General features: G+C 32.8%; 1 protein-coding gene across 2 annotated transcripts in view; it reads left to right on the forward strand.

Moving 5' to 3' along the window:
• LOC145691911 (uncharacterized) overlaps positions 1 to 19,918 on the forward strand; it is a 144,622-nt gene extending 124,704 nt beyond the window's left edge. For both annotated transcript variants that reach the window (XM_081767217.1, XM_081767216.1), the window contains exons 5-6: positions 10,782 to 10,933; positions 19,462 to 19,918. In XM_081767217.1, coding sequence (XP_081623343.1) covers positions 10,782 to 10,933; positions 19,462 to 19,630 — 321 coding nt within the window. In that variant the 3' untranslated portion in view covers positions 19,631 to 19,918. The remainder of the gene's footprint in view (positions 1 to 10,781; positions 10,934 to 19,461) is intronic.
• The last annotated feature ends 5,569 nt before the right edge of the window (positions 19,919 to 25,487 follow it).

Raw genomic sequence — 25,487 nt, forward strand, 5'->3', positions numbered from 1 at the left:
AACTACAAAACTGCAAAATACAAAAGGTAATTTTGAAAAATGAATAGAGATTCTCACAAGAAGATGCTCTTGTCACTTATGATTTTATAGTATGCTTTGCAGTTGTATAATATATAAAGAAAAATTTAAAGTACATATTATACGACCATACCGTAAAAATGCAAAGAATGTAGAAGTGACACAAACATTAAATATGATGTAATCAACAAGGACAAATTAGAAATATTTTATAATGCATTGATTACTTCATAATAAAAGGTAATATTTATGCCATTTTATAAGGAAAAAAGAAGTATTAAAGCTATTATCAACATATTTGAAACATTATAAACACTTTAGTTTAAAACTGGCAACTCTGGATTGTAAATAGAGTCCTCTTCAGATCGAGTGATTAAAAATATGTAATTTGTGCATTTTTTGTAGTGTTGGCTGTAATATCTTCATACAGGAACTGTGCCATAAGTAATAGTGAACATATTCAATAAATAACTGTTAATATATATGAAGAATTTTTATTTTAAATCTATATGAAATATTTGAGTGTTGACTGAGTGTAAACAAACAAAACAAGGCCGTGTAAGCGTTGCCAACCCACTTTATTTTCATAAGTACTTTTGAAACATCGAAGAACTAAAATTGAAATGAGTTGTGGAGAGTGTCAAAAACCTGTCCCACGCCAGGAAGCTTAAAGTAAAGCACAGTGCTGAGCTTGTTTGAATGTGTTCGAATAAAATAATCTTATATTGACTATTTAAAAAATGAAAAACAATATTGGTTTTGTCTTGTATGTCAAAGGACAAGACGTTGAAGTGTGCATGGCGATACGGAATTAGCAAAGTATCCAACTCTCGCGGAAATGTATGTGTTACTACAAAGTTTAAAGAAAGAAATAGGTGATTTGAAAAAGAGTAATACTGAAAGAGAACAGGAACTAGGTAAATCGTTAGATCTTGCGCATGAAAAACTCGTCGAAACTATGAACATAATTAAAAATCAATCCGAAACCATAGGCGAATGTATGAAAACAATAGAGCGGTTAAAGGAAGAAAATATATCACTTAAACAGTGGTGCCCACAAGGGGGGGGCTATGACGCCAACTGCGTCATTGAAATATTTGGGGGGGTTAAAATCTACATAAATATGTTTGATGAGGGGGGTAAAATTAATCGAAAAGAAGATTTTTTCATGGAAGAACACCTACGGATAGACAATTGGGGGGGGGGTGCGTCACTCACATAAGGGGGGGTGGGCACCACTGACTTAAATAACAACTAAAGGAAGCTCAGCTAGAAAAGGATGAAATTGAACAGTACGGAAGAAGAAAGATTATCGAAATACATGGTATTCCGGAAAAACAGAACGAAGATAGAAAGGAAATTGTAAAAGAAATGTAGTTAGGGTGTTAGATATTGAAATTAAACGTGAATCCATTGATGTATATCACAGACTTAAGAAACTTCCGCATCAAACAGATAGTGGCATTATTGTTAAGTTTGTAAGAGAGGATAGAGAAATTTGTAGCTAGAAGGAAAGTAAAAAGAAATCTGAGTATAAATCAATTGAGCTATATGAATGAAGGTATTGTCTATATTAATTAGAGCTTAACTGCATGCCATAGAAAAATCTTTGGAAACGCAAGAAAAGTTGTTTTCTTATGTGTAGATAATATAGTGCGAATATTCTTGAGAAAAATTCAAGATGACTCTGTGATACAGTTAAAAACATTAGAAGATGTAATCGCATTGTCGTAAAATATTTTTGTAAATTACATAGAAACTGATAGTTAGTGTTGACAGAAGTACGTTAAATGTATACTATCAGAATGTTAGAGGATTGAGGACAAAAACAAACGATCTATATGTAAATACCGCACAATGTGATTACACTAGCCTGCGATGATTTTATTGCATAAGTGCAATATATTTCTGCGATGTGGTGATTGCCACCTAAGCCTAGAAGTAAGGATAATTTTGTCTCATCACATCACATTTTGTGAGAAAATCGAGATAATCGTTTTACCTATACATTCATAAGCGTCGCAAGCCAGGAGGACTAAACATCCTGATTGGCTGAAATGCTATTACTCTTATGGCGTGAAATGTTGTAACGGTAGCTAAGCAACAGGTTATCGTGTCCGCCTGCGATAGTGACGCCTAGTGGCTTTGTTTGATTTCCTATATTGCTTTTCCTGCGAATGATTCATACAGTTTTGTTGTAAACTACCTGTGTTCAGTGCTTTGAAGCCCCCTAATGCCGTGGTGTGTGCTTAGTATTTAGTGACGAAAGTGAAGTACTTGTTCGCAGACTTTTCGGAATGCAGCGTCGAGGTTGTAAGAATAATCCAGATATATTATGTTATATATGTGGGACATTTGTGCACATGAAACAACGGCACAATATAACTTCCTTTGTACGAAAGGCTTATCTTGCGTATTTTGGTATACCATTAGGGGATCAGGACAAGTCGTGGGCACCACATAAGGTTTGTCGAACATGTATCGAACAACTGCGGCAATGGATGAATGGTGAAAGACTAGCATTGCCGTTTGGAATCCCCACTGTGTGGCGTGAGCCTACTGACCACAGCACCAATTGCTACTTTTGTTCTGTGAATGTGAAAGGTTTCAACAGTAGGAACAGGGCTAAAATTTCTTACCCAACTACAATTCCATCCGTCAGTTTACCAGTATCCCATGGTCCTGACATACCTGTCCCACAGCCACCAGACCAATTAAACGAAGACTCTTCCGAATCTCCTAGTGAAAGCAATCACGATTCGGACTTTGACCCACAAGAATCAACAGAGCCTATACTTTTCGAACAGAGTGGTTTAAGTGATTTAGTTCGTGACCTTGGTCTCACAAAGGAATTTGCCGAACTATTGGGATCACGACTAAAGGAGAGAAACCTGTTGATGCCTGAAACGACGTATTATTGGTACAGGCATCGTGAACAAGAATTTGCTGCTTTCTTTTCTGCAGAAGATAATATAGTATTTTGCAACAACATTCCGGAGTTAATACTAGAATTAGGATTGCCTGTCTATGATCGTTCCCAATGGAGACTTTTCATCGATGCTTCCAAGCGGAGTTTGAAGTGTGTACTCCTACACAACGGAAACAAGCTAGCATCCATTCCAGTTCCTTATTCTGTTGTCATGAGGGGAAGCTACGAAAACCTTGATTTGATGTTAAACAAGATAAAGTACCACGAACATCAATGGCAAATATGTGGAGATTTTAAGGTCATCGGCCTGCTGTTGGGTCAACAGTCAGGTTATACCAAATTCCCATGCTTTCTGTGTGAGTGGGACAGTCGGACAAGGGCAGTCCACTGGACTCAAAAAAGGAATGGCCACATAGGTAGTGGAATGTTGGTTCGAAAAACTTACAACGCGCAAGTCTTGTTAATGCACATGATATACTGTTACCTCCTCTTCACATTAAGCTTGGCTTAATGAAGCAATTTGTAAAGGCTCTAGATACTGAAGATGAGTGTTTTAAATATCTGTGTCAAAAATTTCCTGGCATCAGCAATGCAAAAATTAAAGAGGGCATCTTCGATGGGCCAGATATTAGGAAACTTTTTGGTGACGCAAATTTTGAAAATGTCATGAACCAGAACGAGCGTTCAGCATGGCAAACTTTCCGAGATGTAGCGAAAAACTTTCTTGGCAACAGAAAGGATCCAAACTACAAAGACATGGTGGAAAGAATGCTACTGTGTTTTAAAGAATTGGGTTGTAACATGAGTTTGAAAGTGCATATGTTATTTTCCCATTTGGACTATTTTCCAGACAATCTTGGAGTCGTGAGTGAGGAACAAGGAGAGAAATTTCATCAGGACCTCAAGGAACTCGAACGTCGTTATCAAGGCAAATGGAATTGCAACATGTTTGTAGACTACTGCTGGTTGTTGCAGAGAGAAGATTCTACCGCTAGTCACAAGCAGGCCGCGACTAAACGCAGTTTCTCAGGGAAGAGGCGTAAAACCCACTAGTGTGGATTTTTTGTGCGGCATGTCATGACTCATAGGTGCTTTGTTTCCTCCTTTAAAATGGCGCAGATGAGAGCACAAATTCAAAAACACTATGGAGTTTACGTTTTCTTGGTTTAAGAGTCTCACTGATTTATAGTGAATGCTTATCCATAAACATTGCTTCTTTTTTCTCCGTTTTCTCGGTTTGTTTGTTTCTAATATTGTGATTACGATTTAACTTACTGTCGCACACAGCACTAGAAATACAAATATAAGATATAATTATTGTTTATATAATTATAAGATATATTAAATATAAGATATTTATTGTTTACATTAGTAATGTACTAGTATTCGTAGCAGTGTTATGAATAGTAATAAACCATTAGATACATTGATATTGGCAATGTTAATATGCAATTTGTAAGAAAACCTGATGTGCAATGACTAAACTGATTTTTGTTCTGAATTCGGTACACCGAAAGTATGAAACGTGACATACTATGCTTCATGCAATGATCCAAAAGTTAAAATTCGCAGGCTAGTGTTATTATATAATTATATTAACAGAAACTTGGCTTAAACCTGATATTGTCGACTCAGAATTGTTTGACTACAATTCTAAAGTTTATAGGAAGGATATACTAGATATAAAAGACGGTGGAGTACTCATAGCAATTAAACACAAGTTTGCAGCCACTAATATTGAGATACATAATAATCTTGAGAATTTGTGTGTTAAGGTAGTTGCACATGGTAAAGCTTTTTATGTTGTAATTGTATACTTTTCCCCTGGTTCATGTCTAAATCAATATCAAAATTACTTTCAAATATTTGAAGAAAATTGTCTCAAGAAAATAACACATTAGTGACTGGAGACTTTAATCTACTACTAGTTACTTGTACACACTATAACATGTTAGTGGCAGGACACTTTAATGTACCACTAGTTCTTGGTACACATTATAATTTCTTGAACGGTGGTGAATGTCATCGCTCATTAGCTAATTTTCTAAGCTTATAAAACCTTCATTCTTCAATTGATATCAAAAACTATTTTTGTAGAACTTTAGATTTATTGCTTAGTAATATTTCGGAAAGTATTTTTGTACAAAAGAGTGAATATCCAATTATAAATGAAGATAACCATCATCCTGCATTAGAAATCACTATTCCGTTTAAAGGGTAAAATTATTCACTAAAAAATGAAACAAAATTTGTATTCAACTTCCACAAAGCTATTTTTAAAACTATATTAATTAATTCCAGAAGTTGACTGGTCGCTTTTAAAACAATTTAATAATGTTGATGATGCAATTAACGTATTTTATGAGATAATAAATAAAATAATCATTGATACAGTACCTAAAACTTGAAAATTTAGTATGAGAAAATGTCCATGCTGGTTTACAAAAGATATAATAAACAAGTTAAAATGAAAAGAATATTATAGGAAACACATGAAAGACTCGGAATATATACAAATATGTATAAGAAGATAAGGAAGGATACAAAGAAAATCATTTGTAAGACGTATGAACATTATAATAAGAAAAGCGAAATTGATTTTAAAAGGATGTCAAATCTTTCTGGTCCTATATAAAATGTAAACAGAAGAATAATAATAGTGAAAATGATAGTATGACGTTAAATGGCAATACGTTGAACACAAACAAACTAATTCCTGACGGTTTTGCAAATTATTTATATCAGTATGTGATAAAAGTATATCATTCTACAACCTTCCTGAGGAAGAACATACGGAGGTAAGCAATTGTTTAGTAATCGATAAAGTGTCAAATGAAGAGTATTGGAAAGCTATTAAAAAGTTAAAACCTAAAGAAAGCATGTGGAGCAAATGCCATTCCTACATATATGATAAAAGCATGCTCAGAAATACTACTAACGACACTGTCTATACTTTTCAATTTAATACTTAAGACCCGAATGTTTCCTGAAATCTAGAAAGTTACTAAAGTATCACCAATCTTTAAAAATGTTGATAAAAGCAAAATAGAACATTTTCGACCTATAGTAATAACTTGTGCACAAGTGAAAGTTTTCGAACAAATATATTATTGTTTTTAACCATGTAAAGATCTATATTTGTGAAAACCACCATGGATTTTACCCTAGAAGATCGACGGTAACAAATTTACTTAATTCTATTAAATTCGTTCATGAAGCAATACACGATCGCAAACGAGTAGACAGAATATATATTGATTTTGCAAAGGCATTTGACACAATTAATCATGATTTAAGAAACTCTCAAGCTTTGGATTCTCATCAAATCTACTAAAATTGTTTAAATGCTACTTGTATCAAAGGATGCAGTATGTATACTTTAATCACACAAGATCATTTAGTTATAATGTTAATTCCGGTGTCCCAGAGGGCTCAAACTTATATACCATATTGCTCCTCCTTTTTATAAATGACTTTCCGAAATATGTTAAATATTCTAAATGTTTACTATATGCTGACGATTTAAAATTATACAAAGACATACAGGAAGATCATTATGTATTGAAACTGAATGAGGATTTAAATAATATATATAAACGGAGTATAGAGAATAAATTATATTTTAATATTTACAAGTGTAAATTCATGATATTTTCAAAATAAAGAATGGATTAAGCCCTACATGATTGACAACAAAGAATTGGAACGCGTATATACATATAAAGATTTGGGTATTACTTTCAGCTGTGATATGTCTTTTAGTAACCATACTTTGTTGGTAACACATAACGCTTTTAAGCAATTAGGATTTTTATTAGAAACAAGATGTTTACAAACATTGATGTTATAGGAACTGTTTTCAAAAGCATTGTAATGTCAAAGATGGAACACTCCTAAATAATCTGGACTACGAAATACATAACTCAAAACAATCAATTAGAAGCAATTCAGAAAATACTTTTAAGGTATCTACACTACAAGAAAACTGGTCAATCTGCAATTACTAATAAAATTTAGTATTCCAGACTACTGGACGAATTCAATTATACAACCTTTTCTGATAGTTGTGTTATTGTGCAAGAAATGTGTATATTTAAAATGATAAATTCGATAACAGTGAGGTTTTCGCAGTATATTAAATTCAATACAAAATCAAGAACAATAAGAACGAGGAAATTATTATGGTATACAATTGCAAAAACCAACACATACAATAACTCACCTTTAATAAGATTATGTTCATTATATAATAATATAGCTGGAAGTATTGATGACTTAGACTTAAGTTTCAAAGAAAAAAATGTTTAAGGGATTATTAAGCAGGTATTTGTGCGAACTTAAGTTGAATAGAAAAGAAATTAATATTATGTATTATTATATTAACTGCGATAATCATATTTAATTGTTTTATGCTTTTTTTAATAATGTACAATATCCATGGTGAAAATCTGAATGTTTGTATATAAAATGTATACGTTGTGTGTTCGTGCATATATACTTTGTATGTATAAATATTGGTTTATGTATATGCATATATAGTATACGTAAGTATATATATATTGTGTATGTACAAGGGCGCCCATGTTCTGGTTTCCAAGGGCGCAAATATAAGCAACTTTTCAAATTTTGCTGTAACTAATGTAAAAATTACATTGGGTTTTCGATATTCCCAAGTAAAATTTCTTCTTAGGGCGCCCTTGTGTATGTATGACTATATATAGAATTAGAATATGAGTTTATAGATCATAAGATGTATGCGTTCATCTATGGAATGCCCGCATAGGAAGTTATGTACTGTATTGGCTTATTGCTAGTTTGATATATTTACTACTTTGATTTGTATGATTTTGATTTATAAATTTCTGTTTTACTTATTATTATTATAATAATGCAAGAAATTATATAAATCTCTTATAAATTGATTTATCTGTGGAGGAAATAAATAAATAAATAAATAGAACAGAAATTACATTTTTATGACAGTGAATATAGTAAACTGTGTCCTGAAATAATGTTTATCAATTTTAAATCTAAATTTAGTAACAATTGTTTTAAATATAAATATATTTCAAGTGTTTGTTTTTATGTATCTTATGATTTATATATCATAAAAGTTTATAAAATGACATAAAATCTTATGTTTTACGTCCCATGATTATGGCGGCTGGGATAAAGAAGACGGCGATGTTGAGAAATGAATGAAAGGGTGGAATGAAGAAAGTGAGAGGAAACTAGGGAACCCGAGAAAACCCCCACACACAGTGTTTGTCCAGAACAAAGCTCACTTGCTATGACCGCACCAAGGAGACCATGCATCAGCTGTAAACACTCTATCACTGAGTCAACACGACTCTCTCATAAAGATTTGTGTACAGTTCAATATGCTCATTAGTAATTTAGTATTAGGAAATCTGGTGCAGTATTTTTGTAGTATATATTTATGTAACGTTTGCATATACAATTCTTGATACATGAGGTGACCTAGAAGTAAGGTACATAATCTACGATTTTCAGTGACTAGTTTATTGTTATTTTTATCTACACTGTGTAGCAATATAACGAATAATATTAAGCTACATTTCGATGGGTAATATAACTCTTGATTGACTCTCGTAACATGTTTAGTGTCATCGCAATGCCAGCGTCTTCACTATTGGTAGTTCACAAAGGTTTCGTGAAAGAGGAGTAAGCAAACAATATCCTAAATGTGTCTCCACAGGAAAAAATCAAGTGGGGTTAATTCTGGTGATCTTGAGGTCATTACGAAAGAGCTTTCTCCCATAGGGTGATTCATCCTATCAAATGTCTTGGGAACACTTCATTAAAGTACGCAAGATTTGTATAATAATAATGAGGCGGTGTCCCATCCTGTTGGAACAGATAACCATCTGAATTTTCATTTAATTGTGTCGTTAACGAAAGTTTGAGCATGTCGAAAGTTGACATTCCAGTATTAGTGTCATCCACGTAGACAAACGTGATGTTTAGTTTCTGATGTAAAATGACTCAAAAAGCACATTAAGCTTTGGGAAGTTTATTCAGCTTTAATGACTGCGCGGATTTTCTGTTTCCCAACTTTACTAGTTGTGCCAATGAATCTTTCCATTAATGTTCAATCTGGATTCATTACTAAAATAATGTGCTCGAAAACATTATATATGGGTTGGAAATGACAGGAAAACGGACATAATTCAATTTTTTCCGTTACTCTTTAATTGCTGACAAAATTGCAATTTGTATGCTTTCATGGAAAGGTATTATTCCATAATATCTGTTAAGAAAAGAATAGCTTACGAGCTCTGGGCATGGATTCTGTAGGAGCCTGTTGGAAAATTTCCGTACACGCTCAACACCCTCAGCAGAAACTACAGAGAGCCGTTTCTTGTCTGTGTACATAATCAACCAGTTATGATAAATTGTTGATATCTTTCTTAATGGACTTCTTGAAGGGAGCTATCTTACCACACCTCGTTCCGAACGAGAATTGCACTTGTATAGCCCTGCGTTTTTAAGAATTCCGCCACGCAAACAAATTTTAAGCATTACTAAATTCCTTTACTGTTGCTTTTATAAACAGCACCATTCATTCATGTAAGCTAACAGGGATTTGTTGGATACGATAATTCCTAAAATAAGGTCAGATGTAATTGCTTTTAATTTTGTGCAATAGTGCTTTGAAATATTAGAAAGCATAGTATTAACTATTAATGCTAATCCTCATGGCAATAAAAATGTAGTGAAGGTAGTCGAAACGTTTAACAAGAGGACAATGGCTGAACATTCGTTCAATATAGAAAAAAAAAAAACAAGTTTCGGACTTAAGAACTAACTAGAAGAGAGACGATGTTCTGCAGCAGATGACTACAGTACATGGAAAGTTTCACGTAATGTTAAAGAATATCACGAGAATGGCTGTGTCAATATTCACAGTGTTTTTCTAGTATACTTCCTGGCGGAAAAGTGGGTTTCCCGGAACGACATAAAATTCAATTTTTATTACGTATCACTCATGTGTACGGCATGCACCTTTAGCAAATACAAACTAATGTCTCACTGTAATCATTTCATATTTAGATTTTAGTCCCTCGGACAAATTTTCTGAGAGAAAGATTCATCACAAACATCCTCATTAAATTTGAAAATGAACAATTTCAATGCATTTTAAATCAAGAGCATCAAAAATATCAAGATGTTAAATTTTAAGAACCTTAACTGGTCTTAATTCTTCGAAAGACTAATGTATTCTACTTAATTTGCACACTAGTCAGTTATTCTAACGCTTCTATCTCTAACGCCACGCTATACGTGCGTAAGGAGTATTATGATTTTTATACAGGTCATATATATTGCACTTCTACACTAGTTTTATTTTATAAATGGCTAATTTTCCGTATTTTCTGGTTTTAACGAATACAATTCTTGTGTAAATTCTTTTGTAGATGAAAATCTCGTAATGCTGAAGCAACATATTGATTGCATGGTGTAGGTTAAAATGAAACTAATTGATTTGTTAATATTGATTAGGGAGAAACATGATTTTACTCTCGTGTAAAGAAACACAAATATTTCATGTTTAATAATCGACAATATAAATTATACAATTGGCCGCCTATATACATACTTGCCTTTCATGACGTATAAAACTGTATGTCGCTAATGCAAATATCCTAAGAGTAATAATTAAATTTACTAATGACAGGCACGAAAGATAGCAAATGTATGCCTGTGAACAAAATCAAAATTCAACTAACTATGTCTAAATTAGGTAGCAGTATGTACAACAAATTTTCTTGAAGTTTATTATTAATTACTGATATTTACTCTCATTTAATAGGTATTTACTAATTACACGCTTAGATTCGAAGAATATGAATTAGATGGAAATATAGAAGCAAATGTTACTGTTGATCACGTCAACATAGAAATAATTTTTAGTTCTCCTTCTTATGACTTCGTATCATTTGGATCTGAATTCCCAAATTTTGAGTAAGTAATAGTTTAAGTTAACAAATAAAGTACCTCCAGGGCAAGTGAGTATAGCTCCAATTTTGTCTAATAAAACTACGCATTTCTAACAACCGTTGTATGTTTGCACTACATGTGTGGTAGGAATATGTTTTTTACTCAAAATGCTATCATAACAACCCTTATTTATAACTATGAATTCAGTAAAACCAATAATACACCCTATGTTCTTAAGGCCAATAATAAAAAATATAGCAATTGAAGAGTACACTGAAAAAAGGAGCTTAATGCAATTTTTGCGAAAAGCCGATATGGACACCACCTGTTAGTGCTAGTTTGTACTTCTAACTATCACTAGCAATATTGTATGCACTACCAATATTGTAAAAAATAAAGCGACTCGTTGCAGAGAAATTCACAAAAGAAGAAAATGTTCTACAGGAAAAGAAAGGGTCCATCAACATTTTAAATTATTTCTCCTGAAAGAAATGTGAAATGTAAATTAGCCCCTTCTTTCCGTGTACCCTTAACCTCTTTCCTCTATTTATAGGTTTTACACCATATTTATTTTTCAATTTAATTTTATTATGTTTTTCCATAAGTATCTACGAAAAATCTTGTTATATTTCTCCGACATTTTAATTTTTATTACCTTATACTGTTACAAATTTCTACGCTTTCTCTTTAGATTTTCTGTCCACATTCCTTTGAATGAAGTTATACATAAGTTTACAGCGTATATAATATTTGAGTAATTGCATTACTGGATTTAAACTTTGTTAAATAATTAGACAGTTTAACGTCGTTTCCTAGAAGAAACAGCAAATGATTTCCAATTGTAGATAGAGTTCAGAAAACATGAAAAGTGCATTTTATAGATCCATTAAAGGCATTCGTCTTGTAAAGCTCCAAACATTACAATATCTGAAACATTGAAAAGTCGCAGGTTAAGGAGCGATATTAGTAGAACGCATACGAACTGAGGGACAGGAAGTTCAGGACAGGTTTGGTAAGATAATTTATAACGTTTAGGAAAAAGGAAAGGTACAGACTATCAGAAGAGCAAGATGCTGGTCTATGGAAAGCTCCAGATACTGAGAAATGGGGGCAGGACAGAATGATAAACTTGGTTGCATACGTTTCAGAAAAAATGACCACAAAATATGTAGATGATTGGAACCAATGACAGGAGATGTATCAACAAAAGAGATGTTTGGTTTCCGCAAGAATATCAGTATGCGATAAATAATACTTACATTAACAGAATGAATAGCGATATGCAACTAAGTTGAAAAAACAACTTATGTAGCGTTTGGTGAGCTGGAGAAATTCTTTGATAGTACAGAATGGAACAAAATATTCAAGAGTCTGAAGAAATCAGAAATAAACATTAACAATGATATATAACATTTAACCTATATAAAGAACACAGAGCAACAATTGAGGTAGGAGAGAAAAGAGTAGCAGGAATTCAGAAAAGAATTAGGCAGGTATATTTGTTGTCAAGAATTTTTTTTAATCCCAACTTTGAAGAAGCGATGAAAGAAAGCAAGAACACTTGAAGTTCAGAAATAACTCTTGATGGACAGCAAATGAAACACACTTGGATTTGCGGACGGTATCGTGCTGTTGATAGACAGTGAGAAAAAAATGAACAGGTCTAAACCGAATATATAACGGAAGTATGTACCACCAGGTTCAACATGAAGATCAACAAGAGAAAAATAAGTTATGAAATTGTAGGAAAATAAATAACCATAGAAATAAGATCAAATAGAGTTCACCTGGTAGAAGAGGTACATGAATTATCTTGCATAGAGAGTAAAATAAGAATCAATAATAATTACAGAGAAGATGTAAAATCCAGATTAGCTCATGCCAAGAAGGCATTCGAGGAAAAACTGAAACTTCTCACTAATAATCTCGACATAAAATTAAAAGAGAAAATGATGAAAGCATATATATGGATTGTGATTTTGCATGAGTGTGAACCATGGTCTCTATGGAAGCTAGAAGAAGAAGAAAAACTCAGAATATCACACTTCAAAACTGTGTTATATACGATGCTAAAAATTAGAAGGATAGATAAAGTATTAAATGGAAGAGTATTGGAAATGATAGGAGAAAAGGAGAGTATACTTAGGAATGTTTCGAAAAGAAGAGACAGTATGATTGCTTATATTTTGAAACACTCCTTTATGTGCGGTTAATGTTATTTATGTTGACTACAAATAAGCTCATGTTTAAAAAATTAAAGAAAGATACTGGAGTAGAAGTATAATTCTGTCTCAGTTCAAATTATTTCGGTACTTAAAAAATCTTTTTCGGCATGATTATTTACAATAGCATAATTGTTATAAATTTAGTACCATACAAATTATAATCAAATTTAATAAGTAGGGCCGTTATGTCGAGGAATTTGAAGCTTAAAATATATAAAACAATAATCATACCTGTTGTTCTGTATGGTTGCGAAACATGGTCGCTTACTCTGAGGGAAGAACATGGACTGAAAGTATTTGAGAAAAGATCCTGAGACGAATATTCGGACCCAAGAAAAACGGGAATGGGGAATGGCGGAAACTTCATAACGAGGAACTACATAATTTATACGGTTTACCCAACATTGTTAGGGTCGTCAAGTCTAGGAGGCTTAGGTGGGCAGGTCATGTAGCTAGAATGGAAGAAAGTAGAAACGCTTTCAAAGTCTTGACTGTAAGACCAATCGGAAAGCGACCATTAGGAAGACCTAGGCGCAGATGGGAGGACATTATTAAGATGGATCTCGCAGAAATAGGAATACAAAGTAGAAACTGGATCCAGTTGGCTAACGATACAAGTCAGAGGAGAACTTTTCTGAACGCGGCATTCAACCTCCCGGTTCCTTAGGCCATAGAGTTAGTTAGTTAGTTAGTTAGGGCGGTTAATGTCACCATTTTTTTCATATGAGAAATATATGTGGAGTTTTCGTTGAGCAATCTTCGAGAAATGACATTTGATATACCAAGCAAGAGTCAGATGGTAATGTAAAGATAGATTTAATTTATGATCATTCTAAAGCAAATATTTCGTGAACCCTAGTGTTAGGTTAGCAATTTTACTGATAATTTGCTAATTTTGTAGTAGTTTGGTAACTTTCAGCAGCAGCAGATCAGTAAATTTAGTTGTAGTTCTGTACCTCTTAGTGGTAGTTGTGTAATTTTAACATTAGTCTGATAAATTTTAAGAGTAATAGTACATTTAAGTTAAGAATAAAGGTGCACATAGAAAATCCTGATCCTCCGGATTTTGGCTCGACATCGTCTTGGCAGAATATTGTTAAAACTAGGAGGAAAAGAAACCTTAAATATAGTTAGCGCCTATGCACTACAAGTTGGTTGTGATGAAGAGACACAGCAACAATATTAAATGGAGCTAGATACTACTTTGCACAATTGTTCGTTACATGAGAATGTTTTTTTAGCAGATCTAAATAGACAAGCAGGTCGATTAAGATACGAAAATGAAAGGATATATGGAAGACTTGGGTTGGAGGATAGAAATGAGAAAGCTAAATACATTCTACTATAGAAGTGGTGAAAGCATACGATGTTGTATTCGGAATATCTTCTATAAGAAGAAAGACAGTTATTTAGTTACATTTGAAAAAATGAAATGAAATCTTTGAGTTTAACGTCCCACGGTTATGCCGGTTACTTGGTTACATTTGAGTTTGGTGTCCCGTTGAGCAGTGATCCTATATAAAACATGGGCATACGGCTTAACAAGGCTTCTGAGTCATATGAGTTACTGCCGAGAATCAAACCCAATCTCATGGAGAAAATGAAACCTATCTTGTCCAAGGGAAAACAATGTAGTACCAGATGAGAATCTAGCACCACCTTCTAGTAGCCGATATCTGCATCAAGAAAAATGTAGGAAGAGGAATTCGCAACGTTACTGTTTGAACGAGGAGGTAAAAACTAGATGGCAAAACCTGTATTGATTCTAAAAGAAATTACAACATCGCAAATGAAGCAAGAAGAGGTACACGTTAAAAAGAAGTATACAAGACTATCGGTAGCACCCACCTAAAAAGCAAGAACAGTTGTAAGAGATGCAAACTGAAGAGACTTCATTAATAAGGAAAAGTGATGGTAGAATATAAACGTTCAAGTAACCGTGAAGTACAAAAGGAATAACAGAAAAATGCAAAAGTCTGGTAGTTAACAAGATCTGAAAGAATCAAAGAAAGTAAAAAGCACCAAGAAGGCAGTTAGTATAGCAAAGGGGAAGAAGTGAAAACAGAAGTGAAAAGCGTGTGTGAAATAACGGAAGAGTTCAGTGTGAAAATGAGACTTTAGCAGTGATCTACTTTTAGCTCATATCTTTTCGCAGTTGTGATGGACGAACTTACAAAAAGTATCCAAGAGTTAGCACCTTGGAATATGCTATTTGCAGACAACATTTTGCTAGTCAGCGAGACTAGGAGAGCATTGCAAGACAATTTAGATACTTGTGAAGAACTTTAAAGAGGAAAGGGCAGAGAGTTAGTAAAATCAATTGCTCATTGACCAAAAGTGTAATTAAAAATAGAATAATACAACTGGAAGAAGAAGTAGTAATTGCGAAGAACGCGGGAAAAAATACTACAGGAAAATGTAGGAATAGAAGAAAACGTAAACAGCAGAATTAGCAGCCGTTAGACAAAATGAAGAGATGTAGCTGGAGTGTTCTGTGACCGTACGATACCAATACATTTTTAATTTACACCGAAATTTGTACGGAAAAATTTACAAAACACTAGTTAGACCTTCCACATTATACGGAGCGGAATATTGAACGACGAAGAGGAAAGAGAAACAGAAATTGCATGTTACAGAGATGACATTGAAGGACAGAATTAGGACTGTAGTGATCCGAGGAAAGAGTTAAAATGAGACTAGTAGTAGAAAAACTACAAGAATGTATATTTAGACGGTATGGATATGTAAGAAGATCTTTGGAATACGTAGCTCACCGAATGAATACTATAGAACTGAATGGGGAACGAGTGCGAGGTTGATGAAAGAAGAAGTGGTCGATTGTGTGAAGAAAGATATACAGTAGTGCAGTGTGGTATCACAGTGAATATGACACAAGATAGAAACAATTGGAGAACAGCAATCCGAAAAGCTGACTCCAACTAACTGGGAAGAATGTTTAGAAAAAGAAGAATAAGACTTGGAGAAATCACGGTATTAGTTACATAGCTACTAGAAAAGTACATAGAGGAAGGTCGCGATTAAAATATAGATATCAAATGCTACAAGATATAGGGAACTAAAAGTACATAGAAATTAATAGTGTGGCCCTGGACAGGGAAGACTGAAGAGCTGCGTCAATCTAATCTAAAGATTGCTGCATGAGTAAAAGAAGTAACTGCTGTTTGTTATAAACGAAGATTTTATAGTGAAGGTGACTTTGCAAACTTTGCAGTAATTGACCATTTCGGACTCACGTCATTTTTGGCGTTTTCCTACATTTTCAGTTAGTGACTTATTGCTCAAAAACCATTTACCCGATTGATATGGATAAGACCTTGTTTATTAGAAGAGAGACGTGGCTATTTTCTGGTACAAGTTACCTTGCAGTGTTGCCAACGGAAGGGAAATGTAGGAGTGAAAATTTACAAAAAAATCCCTAACGGGATTTCAAGATTCCTTGTAGCTGGCACCAATATTGCCATTTAGGTCCAAGTCACCTAAAACATTATTTGGTGTGTTGACAAGATAGAGCGAAAACCTAAAGTTTACTGGATACAACGAGAGAAAGAAAGAATTCTGTCAACACGCATAAAATCTGTCAACATGCACTAGCACTATGCATATTAATGCGAAATAATGCACTAACCCTATGTATTTGTCTCGTACGAAATAGCAAACTCTTTTTAATTATAGCAGGTAGTTAAATCAAGATATCACATCCCAATAGCCGCACAGCAACACCACGATCAACTTATAGTTTTCTTAGATATCCGTGAATGTGCAGATGTGGTTACATCTAGCTGAGAAAAAAGTACGAAAATAAAAATAAAAGAGTGTCTTAATTTTTGTTTGGCTAAGCACTTTTGTTGTGTAACAGAGTAATTATATCCCTATTGTTTGCAAACTAAAAATAACTATCATAAAGGTAGAAATAAGGATCAAATTACTAAATCAGAAATTATTTTCTTCATTGTTGCAAACTAAAAAAAATAGAGAAATGTGTGAAATTTCAGTGTCAGCAATTGCAGAGTGAATTCTTTGTTTAAAAGACTATTGAATTTTGAAGTTGTTTATTAATATATAGGAACTATATTCAAGTTTACAAGTTTCCTTGTGTCACAATATTGATTAAAAATATAATTGTTTAAACTTCCGGATTTGATTTCTGTTGATAATGAGTGTGGAGATTTTATTAAGTATGCTCTTTAACAATCATTCATTCAACAAGGAAATCTAAATTATGAAAATGAGTTGACCAACTTTTAAGTTAAATTTGAATTTTTGGGTTTTTATTTTTCCATCCTTATGCATTGTCGAGATTAGGAGTGATAAGATCTGCTACTGACTAGATTCTAATCATATCTGGGCTTTAATTTCGCGCAGTTGGTGCGTGCGCAGACCATATTCTATTATCAATCTGCACAGTCTAGGCCGTTCTTCACCACAGTATATACCTTACTATCGCATCTTTCCTGGTGACTAAAGTAAAAGAAAATCAATGTGAGTATCATGCCATTTTGCATTATCTTTATATGCTAAACAACATTTGTTTTGTAATAACCATAAACTGTCGAAATTATTTCGTTGGACGTGTTGTTCAGCAGCAAAGTTAATACGTGGTTGAAATTTAAAAAAAAAAAAATCACTTGAATTTCGTTAGCACTGCAACCCTGAAGCATGATAAATCGAAGACTTATTTTATATTAGCATGATCATTGCAAATTTTGTAAACGCATGATTTATTTAAAGTTTCATAAGCAAACAAATTCCGCATAATGTCCAACATAAAGTGTTTCAAAAAATGGAATGTTTCATTGAGTTCATAAATACAGTTTGTTTTCTTGATCATGATGTAAGTGAGGAGTACGTTAATCAATGAAATGATATTAAACATTCAAAAGTTTTTAGTGAAATTGATCATTACTGTCCAACCATCTTGAGAGCTGTAAGGTCTATCAAGATCTTCTTTAATTAAGGATTGTTTCTGAGTGAACTTCTTCATGGGCATGTGATTAGGGTACGTTATTTTGGCACTAATTTCCAAATTCAATTCCCTGTGGAAACACATGCAGTTCGGACCTTGCGTTAAGCTGTATGTCCACTTCTCTTATAGCCTAGGTACTGAAAGGTCGCTAAACCCCAATCCAATAACCCAACCAATTTTCTGAAAACTAAAGTTCATTAATAGTCCTTTGGCACTATTTATGCATTTGCTATGAATGTTTTCTTTATTTTTATTTATTATTATTATTATTATTATTATTATTATTATTATTATTATTATTATTTTATTAACGCAATATCAAGGTCAATGGTAGTCCGAACTTTGAACTAAGATACGCCACTGATCCACACATAATACATGAAACATGAATGATTTTTACAACATAATGCACCTTCCTTACTTAAAAAATAGTATTTTCTAGATACGATTCGTACCCGTAAGATGAGCATCTCCATACAGATCTGTGGCACTAACCAGCAAATCACGAAGGGATATATATATATATTTGTTTGTTTGTATGATTGTCATTTATTATGATTATATATATATATATATATATATATATATATATATATATATATATATATATATATATATATATATATATATGCTAATTGTATATTTATTCGGCGGCAATGTGCAAATATTCTATTGCTGTTGTAAGACTACGCATGTTATTATATTTCAGTATGAAGGAAATATAAATTTCCCTACAATCACAGATTAAATGGACGTAAGGATCTAAGTTCAATTTGTTTGGACCCAGGCTCTGGAAGGCTGTCAAAATTTCTTTTAACCAAAGAAGTGTATATTGTGGTTACTTGAAAGAGTACGTAATTACGAAAGCTTAGTAATGTAATATTTATTTCCCATAACACAAATAATTATAATAAAGGCTAAAAGAAAACGTGAGTTTTCTACAAATACTTTCTCTATATAAAACAATTTATATCGTCCATCCTCAAAATTTATTTGACTTTACTAATAATTATCGTTTTAAAATAATTATTGGTGTAGTTAGTTTAACATCTCACACATATGTAATTTACACTTAAAGGAACAGATGATAAACAGAAGTGAATAATTATGAGAGACTCGATTAAATGAGAACGTGGAAGAAAAGGAAAGAACTCAGACAAAACTTCCAATCGTCTTGTTATCACTTATAAATATTCATGACTTGGTACCAGGAACACCACACAGTTTAAATGAGTGATCTGCCAATTAAGTGCAGTATTGCTGTGGCTAAGGTTTGTGTTAACACCTTGACGAACAAAATCAACTATACAATTATCTAAAAGCAAATACTTTCTTTTCAGAATTCTTGATGGAACCATTACAGGATTGGAAGATTACCCAGAACTTGCACCAAATATGGAGGAACTTGTAACAAACTTGCTCTATAATGAACAAGAATATATTCATCAACCTATAGAAATATGTTTCGAAAGTGCTCTTCCGATTATTGGTTTACCACCGTTTCCTTAGGGATATACTTATTACACGCTTGCATCGTTTCATTTCATTCTACTACTATTACTAGCAGATTTAAGGCTGGAAGGAACTGCAAAACGGGTGCAACATCAAATGTGAGAGTGATATATATTGCTCAACAAACATTATAAATTTTCAGTGAAGGGTAACATCTACCGTTAGACCATCATTTGTATGCAGGCTGAAACACATCTTTTCCACTCATCTTCAAAAATATGTTATAAACGTAGAAATTATGCTGTTTTCTTTCTGGGTTCTGAAATACTTGCTTATAATTAGTAATACATGTAATAAAGTACAAGGTCGAACAAAAAGTGAAAGAATTAGTATAAATTTATATTTTGAAAACTATAATTACATGTATTTACGTTTAAAGCATTCATATACATATACTATTTGTCCAAAGTAATAGAGTTTACAAACTTGATTTAATTTGTACCTGAGTTTATAAAACCTATTCTGCCACGCTTCTAACAATATGCAGATATTGAGCAATGGTATATATTTAATTATACTTCAAGCTGGAAGGCTTGCCACCGAATGTAAAATATATTTGCAACAATGGTTAACACAAGCAAGTTTAAATGATTTTCCTTTTCTTAACTTAATTTGGTAGTTTTTTAAATTTTTAATCTGACATAAATTGAAATTCTTTTATGGCAATTTTGATGATGAAATCATAGATTCTTTAGTGCGAGGTAAAAGTATTTTATAAGAAATGTCAATCTGAAATGTAGTTCACAATAACTGTATAAATCACAATTATGCATTGAATGATTTCAAAATGTATCACATAATACAATTTCATGGGTGAAAGACATTCAAGATGTTATTTATTGTTAAAAATTGAAAAGTTAGATACATTACCAAAATGAATCAGTAATTTCGTCCTAACAAAACAACTATAATTGCAGTTATTCAATAATATATCTTTTTTATGAACTATTAAACGGTACAATCAGTTCCTGAGACTGCTAGTGGTATTAAAAGTCACAAAAAATATTTAAGATTTATAACTAAAAATTGCTTTGTTGAAAGAAAAATTAAGATCACTCTTTTTAAAGTCACTAAGGTAAAAAATCGCTAAGGTCACTAAGGTAAAGTCACTAACAATTAGTCGCTAAGGTAAAAAGAACACCATTAGCGGTGTGAGAGATCAGGGATACCTTTAACAGTGTATAGTACAACATACCAACTAATTGTTAAAGCAGTTAGTTAATTGTCATTAAGCAACATAATTCCTTGTTTAATTTTGGAAAAATTCCCTACTTTGTAAATTCATTTAGCACAGCAATATGTGGGTATTTATTTCGTGTCGTGTCGTTTCGTCCCAAGTAGCGTTTCGTCCCAATCCCACCACGTGTCGTATCGTTTCGTACCAAGCAGCATTCCGTCCCAATTCCACGAACACAAAACTTAGGTTTCGAGTAGCGTTTCGTCCAGCAGTTACACTCACAAACACAAAACACACGCACACATTTATTAAGTTTACAGTACAATAAGCTTCACTGTTGTCACCAGCCTGGACTGTATGCCCTCTTTTATTGGCACCTCTCTGACAGAGGTGGGCCTGCTGTATATTCTTGGCACTCAACATATACGAAATGGGTAGTAAGTAGCCCGCGAATTTCATGCACCCGCGCTGTTAATTCATGGATTATTTTTTAAATTTTCATAAAATAAAAAATTCACGGAATTACCGCACTCGGGCTTAAAACTTAAGGCCTAGTCCTGAAAATATAATTGCAGCCAGCGCTTTGTTACTTATTAAACGATATTTGTATATTCTTCACTATCAATAGCTTCGTCCAATATTTTCGTGTGTCAGTTTTAACGGCTTTCCTTTCTTTTTAATCTATAAGGATTATATGAGAGACACTTCTCAAAAAGCTCCCGATGTCTCCTGACTTTTCCGATGACTCAGTTGCTCTTACAATTCTGTCATCCATGGAAACATATTTGTGTATTTTGAAACCACTGGTCAACAAAGTAATGAAAAATTCAGTCAGTTTTTCGTGGTCTTCTGTGATACTTTGGATATATAGTCATCCTTCCTCCATTTTTGCTGGCTTCAAAAAGGTAAGCCAGCACACATCCTGAGTCCCGTACTTCCATTGGAGAACGCTTGTTAGCAAGTGTTCGAAGTGCCTAGTAGGCCTATCCAGCTGTGCTGCCACCTAAATTAAGTTTCAGAATTACTGGTTGATCGGCGTGTGAGTCATCACCTGTGTGGGTTACTGGACGAAACTCTACTCATTAGTCTTTTCACTAATCAATAAACATAACGGTAGCTCGAGACGAACTGCCATGGATTTGCATTGGGACGAAACGCTACTACACCGGGACGAAATGCTACGGATTTTGTCTTCGGGCGAAACGATACTGGGACGAAATACTAAGGAACCATTTATTTCCATACAAGAAACATGTTTACACACTAAGATCATATAATGCTAATAACATCCGTTTATAATTATTTTTATTGTTTTGGAAATTAGCATTATTAATATATTTTTGAAAATCAAATGACTACCTTAAATTGGAACATGAAAAGACTATTTCTTTTTAAATATTTATGCCCACTATAAATTCAATTCAACGCTCCACATGATTAACATCCTACATATGAGATAGTATATATATTTACATAGAGATAGATTGTGTGAATAAACCCTTCATATAATTCTACTTTGTTTAAATTATTTTACCTTTTGTTTTGAATTATTATGTGGAGTAATATAATTCGGTTAAAATTAAATTGAATTTCTACATGCAGATATTAGCTTTCATAGCAAAATCAAGATCAAGTTTGCCTAATTTCAAATGGTAATTAACATTTTGTTTAATTTAAAATGCAAATTATACTAAATATCACATGCTTTTAAAACCAGTCAACAAAAATGATAGTATTACATTTTCAATGTAATATATGTGGAGACATTCTTTTCGTGTTATTAGATAGTTGAGAAGAAAACAAGTTAAATGTGTATACTATCTTCAATCCGAGGCTTAGAGTGTAGAAACATATGTAATTAAATTGTCGTAAATAAATATTTAGTGATGTCCTTAGATTTTTATTATTTCTTGCATTTGGTAAATTTATTATATATGGGCTACACTGGATACAAGACTTGGGCGATGGGTGTATTGTACATAATTTTGTTCATTATAAAATGCAATTATTAAGAGGAGTTATTTTATTGAATGTAGATGTGAACCTTAGGAAAGAACGGGATATAGTCACAGTGGTCCTTTTTATTCGTGTCTATATTAATGAAAAGTAATTAGTAATTGAGCCTATTTGAAGAAAAGAAAAGAATACTGAAAATGACTGCACATCTCTTGTTTTGTTTTATTTAGTAACGATTCAAGTCCTGTGTAGATAATCCTATCAAGAAAATGACATCAAGAGCCTTCAATTCAATCTCTACTATTCCATGATATACTTAGCGGGCAGCAAAACGATTTTTCATTTACGATAATACAATTAAAAATTTGAGAAACACACTCAGCTTTATTGCTTACACTTATTAAAATAGGTAAATCAATCTGCAATTAGCACTGAAACAATTATTAATGAAATCTTTCAGTTTAATGTCCAGCGATTATGTCCTTTGTGCTAAGGAGATGGATGATTATGAAATGATTGGTGGAATGAAAATGTCGGAGTAAACGGTACTGACCCGAAGAAACCAGCGTACACCATAAGCCCACTATAAACTTCCTTGGCCGGGGATTGATTCAGGGATAAGCACCAGAGGTAAGCGCCCTGCCACTGAGCCACTGCGCTCCATTTATAATCAAATGTCAACATAATTATACTAATGTGTAGAGGAAACTCACTCCAAGACTAATCCACCTATTGTGGATTAGTAAAGAAGAAATCATTGGCGCACAATACAGGGTTGTTAATACAATGTCGACAACTCCGAAACGTAGTGGAAGCCGTTTATTCATAAAAGAACACACAAGAGGTAGTTTATTGTTAGAGGATGCGATTATTTTTCCAAGACGGTTTTACCAAATACTATTTACGCCATTTTGTTCGCATTTCATAAATAAGTATTTTCTTAACCACCCTACAATGATGCGTATGCTTTTTCTTCTGAAGTTATTCGCAAGGGGTAGTTTATTCTCAAGGCTGTTTCATTTGGGTGCTCTTCTCAAAAACCGCTCCATAATTTTGTTCAGATTTCATTGACAACCAATAATAAAGCACAAACAGTTTATTCTGAAAACATACCTAAGGTTTACTTCCGGGGTAAGTTATGTTTTGAGACAATTTTAAAAAAATACTCAGATGATTTTGTTCATATTTGGAAAATGAATATAATAGCATCTTTAGAGTATAACCCATGTCATTTCAAAGTGAAAAATAAACAAGAGGTAGTTTCCGTTTGGACATAAGTTTTCCAGAATATTTTCAGAAACAGCCTATTATAATTTTCTTCACATTTCAGAAATAAATATAACAATAATAACAACAATATTGCTTCTTTTAATTTAATAGGAACGATCAAGAAAGTTTATGTGGCAAGTTCTTAGTTTTTATTTTATTCCTGTTCACATGTATTTCAACAGATCTTGTTTAAAAAGTTTATAATCAGTAAATAGTATTATGCTTACTTAATCTTATATAATCTTTTTTTATTTTAGAATCACAAATTAATAAGAATAGTAGAGACAGCCCTCATAGAGTTAAAACAAAAACTTAATAGTATTTGATGCAAGCGGAACTAGAGTAAAGGAAGAACTTGTATATATAATGATTTTATTATGCTACTAGAACGTTGAATTGCAATGTACTTCAATAAATGTAATTTCATTGTAGGAATCCTCAGAAGCATCCAAGTGAAATGTTAGTTTGTTTACATTTTATAACTATGAACAATGGAGGATCAAAAGTTTCTGAAATATTCACTATTATTATTATTATTACTGATATTTGTGACAAAAATATAAATTAATTACCTGACGTACAGGAGGATTATTTTACATTCCAGTCAATCCAAATATCATTTATCACAAGTAATAATAAAAATATTATTATATTGGCTCGAAATCTTAAAACTAATAGAAAATACTCAAGATGTAAAAAGTTTAAAATATTTCTGAAATACACGTGTAAGCTCGAATTCAGGGTTTGTATTTAAAGTCAAAATTCTAAGAACTGTCCTTTCCGTAACAGTATTTATTAAAAATTGTTTTAATCTATCAAAAATAGTTTCGCCTCTATATTTGTACTTACTTGTCCGATTGCGTCTGCAGACCAGCAATTTGAGATTTAACTCAAGCTTTTAGATCAAGTTAAAAGCTCTTCTATTAAAATAAAATATCAAATTCGTTTGAGTTAAATGAATCCAGTCTCAAATGTAACTAAAATATTCCGATTTATACAGAATTGCGGCATTAATCTCCTATCGGTTTCCTTCCTAGCAGTTTGGTAACTTTGCACCCTTGATCTGCATTTGGTCTAAGTTCTGTCACGTGAGCTCTCGAAAAGAGAAACTCACTTTGCGAAAGTTTGCGAACTAAAAATAACGTTAACTTTTAACTACTCTCGTGAAAAAAAAAACATTTCAGTGAGGTCTAATAGATCTTAATCATTTATTTCACGAATATTGAATTTTTCGTTCTTGTTTAAAGAAACAATGCTGAGCAATGTCCTCGATCTTTAATCATTGTTTCGGCATTTTCAAGGAAGTTGTAATCTCACATACACACTCCCATATATGTTCGTAAAGTTGCTTGAACGTACTTAAAATGCAATTTCATTCCTGTTTGAAGATGAGCTAGCCTTGTGAAGGAAACCAGCGTTCCTACTCTTCCTTTCCTACCTATTTGCACTGCG

Source organism: Thermobia domestica, chromosome 8 (genome assembly GCF_964235325.1).
Source record: "Thermobia domestica chromosome 8, izTheDome1.hap1.1, whole genome shotgun sequence".
Taxonomy (NCBI): domain Eukaryota; kingdom Metazoa; phylum Arthropoda; class Insecta; order Zygentoma; family Lepismatidae; genus Thermobia; species Thermobia domestica.